The following is a 7,652-nucleotide window of genomic DNA, read 5'->3' as shown; positions in this document are numbered from 1 at the left end:
TGCACAGCAAAAGAAACTACCATCAGAGTGAACAGGCAACCTACAGAATGGGAGAAAATTTTTGCAATCTACTCATCTGACAAAGGGCTAATATCAAGAACCTATAAAGAATTCAGTCAAATTTACAAGAAAAAAACAACCCCATCAAAAAGTGGGCAAAGGTTCTGTAAGATTTTAGTGAGATAGGTTCTGTAAGATTTTAGTGAGATATAAGTAAAGTACTTGCCTCTATTCCTCGTGTCTTAGTCTATTCCTGCTGCCATAGCAAAATACCTTAGACTGGGTAATTTATAAATAATAGAAATTTATTTCTTAAGTTCTGGGGGCTGGGAAGTTCAAGATCAAGGCACTGGCAGATTCAGTGTCTGGTGTGGGCTTGCTTCCTGCTTCCAAGATGATGGCACCTTGTTGCTGCATCTTCACATGGAGGAAGTTTCAGAAGAGATGGAAGAGAGGAAGCCCCATCAATGAAGGTGGAGCCATCATTGCCTAACTACCTAATCATTTCATGAAGGCCCAGCTTCATGATATTGGTACATTGGGGATTAAGTTGCCACATGAATTTTGGAGGAGCACAAACGTTAAAGCCATAGCACTGGCATTCAATAAGTGTATATTGTAGCTATTAATATTTATCATAATAAAAATAATATTACTTCAGTTGTAATTCCTAAAATCTTTAATGCCTTGTTTGATGCAAAATATGTTATTCAGGATGAGACTTGCTTTTTAAGCTATGGTTTTCTGAGTGTTGTACCTGTTGTACTACAGGGCTGTACTACGAAGCATGTAGTGGCCAAAGACATAAGTTCATGACTTTTTGCTATTTGCAATATTTGTAGTTTTCTATACGGTTATATTCTGATGCTTTTCTTTCTATGATAAAAGGCAATCAGAATATAAAATATGTTATGTATGTACTTGGAACTGCCATGTACATACCTGGGTATCATCACTGACTAAACATAAGATTTGTTTGAAAGTTATATCAACACAAGTGGTAAGTGGAATTAAAACTGCAATTTATTGAATTTTTAGATTTGTAAAGAATGTAATAATAGATTCGTGATGTTTTCTTTTTAACAGATGGGCTTAGGTCACGAGCAAGGATTTGGAGCCCCTTGTTTAAAATGCAAAGAAAAATGTGAAGGATTCGAACTGCACTTCTGGAGGTATTGTTTTGAAAGCTGCCAACCACATTAGTAATTTATACTTTTTGCAATACTTCCTTAGACAGTGGAAATATCTTCAAGTTCTCCAGCATGCTTGCTAAGTTGCAGACCTGTTATTGTTTTTTCTGAGAAATGAATACAACATAAAGTGTTCTTACTGTCATTAAGTTTGACTTAGTAAATTGGACCATAATAACTATATTTAGAGTTGTTGGATTTGCTTGCTGTCTTTAGGATTTCCTTTGAGCCTGAAATACTGAATATATCTTTCTGGTAGTAAATAAGTTTGTAGTAATCCTCCAGGACTGTTTATTAATTAATTAATTTATTTTATTATTTATTTTTTGAGATGAACTCTCATTCTGTCACCTAGACTGGAGTGCAGTGGTGTGATCTCAGCTCACTGCAACCTCCGCTTTCTGGTTCAAGCAATTCTCTTGCCTTAGCCTCCTGAATAGCTGAGATTACAGGCTTGTGCCACGACGCCTGGCTAATTTTTCTTTTTTGTATTTTTAGTAGAGATGGGGTTTCACCATGTTGGCAAGGCTGGTCTCAAACTCCTGACCTCAAGTGATCAGCCCACCTCAACCTCCCAAAGTGCTAGGATTACAGGCGTGAGCCACCACGCCTGGCCCTGTTTAATAATTTAATTACTTTCTTCTTAAAAATTAGTAACTTCACATCTCATCTCTACATTTTCAGTAAACAAATATGAATACTGAATTGAGAATTTATATGTTAGTTATCAGGGAATGAAGTTGAATTTAGGTCTCTTTAAAATTTTCAGCTGTAAGTTACCAGTGAAAAACATTGAAACACTTGAATTTTTTTTTAAGAAAAAAATTAGTTGTAGTGTCTTGGTTTGAATGAAGTGCAAATATACACAAGACAAATGTTAGTGGGTCAAAAATGTGAATTTTATATAGATCTTATCTTTAGGTTGTTTTGAAAGTACTACTGCATATCATATAAATCTAAAATCAGTATTTGAAACCTGTGCTTATGAATGACTGTCAAGTCCGTAATGGTAGTTCACAAGTCTGCTCAAAGTTAGAATTAGCAGGAAAAAAAAAAAAGATAACTATACAATTTTAGGATGGCAGCTATCTTGTTAGGATGACTGTCATTTGAGAGCCACTTCTGTGCTGTAAATTTCCACCGGAAACCCTTTAGAATACATACTTTCATCAGCTCTTGGAAATGTGTACAGTGTAATTAAAGGAGATTATAAACAAATAAAATTTTAGAAATTAAGCTTTTTTAAAAACTATTTATTGAATCAGTTTTCAGAAACAAAGGTAAATGTGTAAAATAGCAAAGTCAGTAGAAACCTGCTAGAACTGATACAATTCTTCAGTTTTAGGGAGCTAAAGTTTTCCAGAAATTTTTTTTACAAGACTTAAACAGCTCTCCCTTGTGCTGTCTCTTCAAGGGATGTAGAAGTGAGGCAGTATGTCTCTCATGTTTTAAAAAGGTAAAGTGACTTAACACAAAATAGTTTTCCTGGATTAGAATGTCTCTGCCCTTAATGCTCATACTGTTTTCTATTGTCCCTATCAGTTAACTTTACGGAAGGCTGCACTGCCCTCTCCTGGGCGTAGTTTTTACCTTACAATCTTATAATACCTAAAATCCAAAATCCAAAATGCTCCAAAACCAAAACTTCTTGAGTGTCAACATGATGCCATAAGTGGAAAATTTCACATACCTGACCGTGTGACAGGTCGCAGTCAAAATGCATTCAAACCTTTGTGTCTTGTGCAAAATTATTTAAAATATGTATAAGATTACCATCAGGCTATGTACATAAGCTGTATATGGAATAGAAATGAATTTTATGTTTAAACTTGGGCCCTATACCCAAGATAGCTCATTGTGTTTATGCAAATATTCCAAAATTTAAAAAAAATCGAAATCTGATACACTTCTGTTTTATTTTATTTCTGAAGCATTTTGGGTAAGAGATACTTAACCTGTATTCTTTTTGGTTCTGCTATGCAGTTGCCAAAAACTGCTCATGAGATTTTAAAGCTCATTCCTAAGAGATATCATCTGTTCTCTAAAGCAAGTTATAGTCATTTTTGTTATGTCTATATTAATCATTTTAATCTGATACTTTCAGATGAAAATATATCCGACAAGAGCACATCTCCATGGCATGAAAATAACCTTTTTTTTTTTTTCAATTTTATCACACAGACTCATTTAATCAACTGGGTATAGTCTGAAAATCTAAGAGCCCTAATAGTCTAGGGCTTTGCATATGGCCTGTCATTCAGCTGGGGTTGATAACAGTCCACCCCGTTGGTATTTCTTAGTAGTTCTGACATCTTCCTGGCATGAGTCCAGTCACGTTTCTCTCAGAATTCTTGATAATTCCCTGACTTTTTCACCATAGCTAAAAGAGCTGAAGTAGGTGCCTTTGACCTCCACATGTAGCCTCTTTCAGTACAGTCTTTGAAGTAAAATATTCTAGACTGGCTGTCCTGAGTGTAACAAAGATTCCAGGTCTAGTCTAGGGCCACAGAACTTCTGTGGGTGAGGTAGACATGGGATTCCATGACCCTGCCCACTTAGCCTCCTCCTCCAGCTTCATGGTGATCCTTGACTTAGGACCCTGAGGGCTCCACTGGGTACATTTCAAAAATCAGAGTTAAATTTTCTCTACCTCTTTATTAGTCTGGCCTCTCACACAACCACATAAATGGTCTTTTGAACATGGATACTATTATATACTTCTGATGACTTAAGAACCCTCAGTAGTTTCCCACTGGACTTCTTTTAGGCAAATTTCTTGACCTTTGATGTTAAACCCCAACATCTGGCCTCTGCTTGCTTTTCCAGCCTCTTCCACTGCCCTTCCAAGCACCCTATGCTCCAAGTGTTTGATACATACTATTCCCTGAAATTTTGTGCCTTATTGATGGTATTCTCTGCCTGGAAAACCCTACCTCCCACCAGTAGGAAACAAAAGTCTCAGCTCAAGAAATACCTCTGAGAATTCTTCCCTGCCCATGTATGTCTTTTCAGGCCGCCATAACAAAATATCACAGACCTGGTAGTTTAAACAAAATGTACTTTCTCCCAGTTCTACAGGCTGGAAAATTCAAGATCAGGTGCTTGATCAATCAACATGGTTGAGTTCTGGTGAGGTCTCCCTTCCAGGCTTACAGATGGCTGCCTTCTCACCATGTGCTCACATGGCCTTTCCTTGGTGTGTGTGTGCATGTGCGTGTGTGCATGTTTGTGTGTGTGTCTGCAGAGGAAGAGATCTCTCTCCCTTTTCTTATAAGGTCACCTATTCCAATGGATTGTGACCTTCACCTTGTGACCTCTTTTAACTTTACTTCCTAAAAGCCCCTGCTTTTACAGTCACATTAGGGGTTTGGGCTTCAGCATATAACTGAGGAAATAGAGTTCAGTCCACAGCACCCCCTTCCCCTGCTTCCACATACCCCCAAAGTTGTTAGGAATCATTTTCCTTTTTATCACCTTGTATACTTATAGGAAGAGGAGATAAATACCCAGACCTCATTCTTCTTCATCATTCTGATTTCCTGCTGGCACCTCCCATTGTCCCATTGCCAGTGCAAGGGAACCCACGGTGTAGTCCTTAAGGGTCAGCCTTCTGGGAAGCAGCACAGAGTACTGAGGCATGGAGAGTGAATCTGGAGAGGTGAATGGAAGATGCCGGATCAAGGTTTATCACCATAGTTGCAGGAGACTGAAAATGAATTATTAGAAATTTAGAGTGGAACTTGTAACTTAACTAGTCGAACCTTATTTTACAGATCAAAGAACTAAAACCAAAGGAAGTTAAAATGACTTGTTTGAGCCCATGAGTTATTAATAATATAATTTGTGAATGATTTCTATGTGTCACACACCAGTGAGCACTTGTAATAATTTTCTACTACTGCATAACAAATTACTACAAACTTTGCAAGTTAAAGCAACAACTATTAACTCAACATCCATTATTATTATTATTATATTATTACTTTTTTTTTTGAGATGGGGTTTCACCCTTTTTGCCCAGGCTGGAGTGCAGTGGTGCAATCTCGGCTCACTGCAACCTCTGCCTCCTAGATTCAAGTGATTCTCCTGCCTGCCTCCCAAGTAGCTGGGATTACAGGTGCCCACCACCACACCCACCTGATTTTTTGTATTCTTAGTAGAGACAGGGTTTCACCATGTTGGCCAGGCTGGTCTCAAACCACTGATGTCAGCTGATCCACCCGCCTCAGCCTCCCAAAGTGCTAGGATTACAGGCGTGAGCCACTGTGTCTGGCCAGCATCCATTATCTTTCAAATTAGAAGTCTGAGGTAGTGGGGCTGGCTTAGCTGGATTCTATGCTTAGCACCTCAAAAAGCTGAAATGAAGGTGTTGGCCAGGCTAAGTTCTCACCTTTAAGTTCTGGGGAAAAATCTGCTTTCAAGCTCATTCTTGTTGGTAGAATTCATTTTCTGTGGTTGGAGAACCAAGGTCCCTGTTTCCTCGTTGCTCTCAGCTAGGGGCTGGCTACTCTCAGCTTCTAGAAGCCACTCGCATTCATTGAGGTACAGCCCCTTCCATCTTCAAAGCCAGCAACACTCCTTAGAATCCTTCCTGAACCTCACACGCCTCCAACTTCCCCTTCTGCTCCCAGCCAGAGAAAATTCATTGCTTTTTAAGGGCTCACATGATTAGATTAGGCACGCCTGGAAAATTTCCCATTTGCCATATAAAAGTAACATCATCATGAAAGTAACACTGGGGACAGAATTCATAGGAGCCATCTTAAAATTCTGCTTACCACAGCACTTTATATACCTGATTGTACCTAATACTCCTAATATTTATTTTATTATTTATGATAAATCAAAGACTTAGGAAAGTTAAACAACTTACCAAAGTTAGGGCTTACAGATGACAGAGCTGAATTTGAATTCAGAGTTTGCCAAAACCTTTCTCCATGGCAGAGTAGATACTAGAATGTGCATTTTTCACTCTCAGGGCCAGTGAACTTTGAACTGCACCAGGCTGTCGCCTCTGAGGTGTGATTGTTGTGATACAGGCATCCTTGTGGACAAAGGTGTACTTTTACTGTGAGCTCTCTCCTTTTTCAGTGTGCCCGTGATTACAATAGTAGAGGAAAATAAAAGGTTCAGGAAGCCTGATAATGACCCAATAAGAAACACTATCTGCTGGGCATGCTTTCAAGTAATATTTCGAGAGAATGAGTGTTTATTGAAACGTATGACACGGACCCAAGGTTTCCAGTTTATAGCCAGTTATTTCATATTGAAGTATAGTTAATATAATTGCAACCATGTCATTTATCATATTAAGTAACATAATTATTAGTTTTGCCTTATCTTTGTTAAAGTCTCCCAATAAAACAGTTGCAATTTATTGAAAATGTATTACTTGATTATAACATACATCTGTTCAGAATTTCTGATTGATTTAGAGCTGAGTGAAAACTGAAAATTCCCTACCATAAATGGATTAATACTTGTGTTGAATTCTATCACAGAGGCCCACGCTTAAATCCATATATGTATATCCCTGTTATAAAAGGGCAGCTTCCAACCCTTTTAAATTATGGTTTGTAGCAATGCCATGGCCATGCTTTTAAATCACTGCGAATGCTGGCAGCATGTCAAAGCACTCTAGTTTCTACTACTTGCCTTGGAAAAATAGTAAGTTTTACAAATAGTGATACAAAAAAAATTTCTTTTGGTAGAATAAAGGATAGTTTCTTGGTTGCTTTCAGCTTGAAACTGTAAATATGTTTATTTGTCTGAGGCAATACTTTTGGTAGTTTGGTTCTTGTACTTGCTATCCCAGGCTGTCTCTTTCTCTCCCTCTCTCCCTCCTTTCCTCCCCTTCACTCCTCCCTTTCCTTCACCAGTTAGATTTAACTCTAGGACTCTTAAGTTGTAATGTAAAGTTTTGAGTGTACAATTTTGATTTGCCATACATATTAATGTTTGCATATATATGCGTTAATGGTGCTAAACTCTTTTTGTACAAACAGCGTTTAATACAAATAACCCTCCTCCATCCCCACAACTTAGAGCTTTCCAATCTGCCAGTCCACCTTTGCATCTTTTTAAAAGAATCATGAAAAAGACTTTTAAACTAACTTAATTCTGAATCCCCTTCCCTTTTCTTTTCCCCATAGAACTTTTCTTAACATCCTGTGGAGAGTCTGGAGAGAGAACTGCTCAATAGGACAGTTTAGAAAATTTAGAGGTTTGAAAACTGTGCTAAATATGGGAACTGATTTATATACTCTCTTAAAACTGTCAACTCAGTATAGCACAAATAAATTTAATAAACAAGCTGTTTAAATCTATATATGTCATCAAAAGTTACTTATGGATCATCTGAAGAAAAATAATCCACACACCGCACAAACAGCCCCTGAAGAAAGATAATCCACACACCGCACAAACAGCCCCTGAAGAAAGATAATCCACACACCGCACAAA

The 7,652-nt window shown here is 37.9% G+C and overlaps 1 protein-coding gene across 2 annotated transcripts in view; it reads left to right on the top strand.

The window, feature by feature from the left end:
• Positions 1–7,652, top strand: part of TES (testin LIM domain protein) — a 65,993-nt gene that overhangs the window by 38,876 nt on the left and 19,465 nt on the right. For both annotated transcript variants that reach the window (XM_011999839.1, XM_011999840.1), the window contains exon 2: positions 1,087–1,172. In XM_011999839.1, the coding sequence (XP_011855229.1) occupies positions 1,087–1,172 (86 nt within the window). The remainder of the gene's footprint in view (positions 1–1,086; positions 1,173–7,652) is intronic.

Source organism: Mandrillus leucophaeus, unplaced genomic scaffold (assembly GCF_000951045.1).
Source record: "Mandrillus leucophaeus isolate KB7577 unplaced genomic scaffold, Mleu.le_1.0 Scaffold603, whole genome shotgun sequence".
Classification (NCBI taxonomy): Eukaryota; Metazoa; Chordata; class Mammalia; order Primates; family Cercopithecidae; genus Mandrillus; species Mandrillus leucophaeus.
This window is presented reverse-complemented; position numbering and strand designations above follow the sequence as displayed.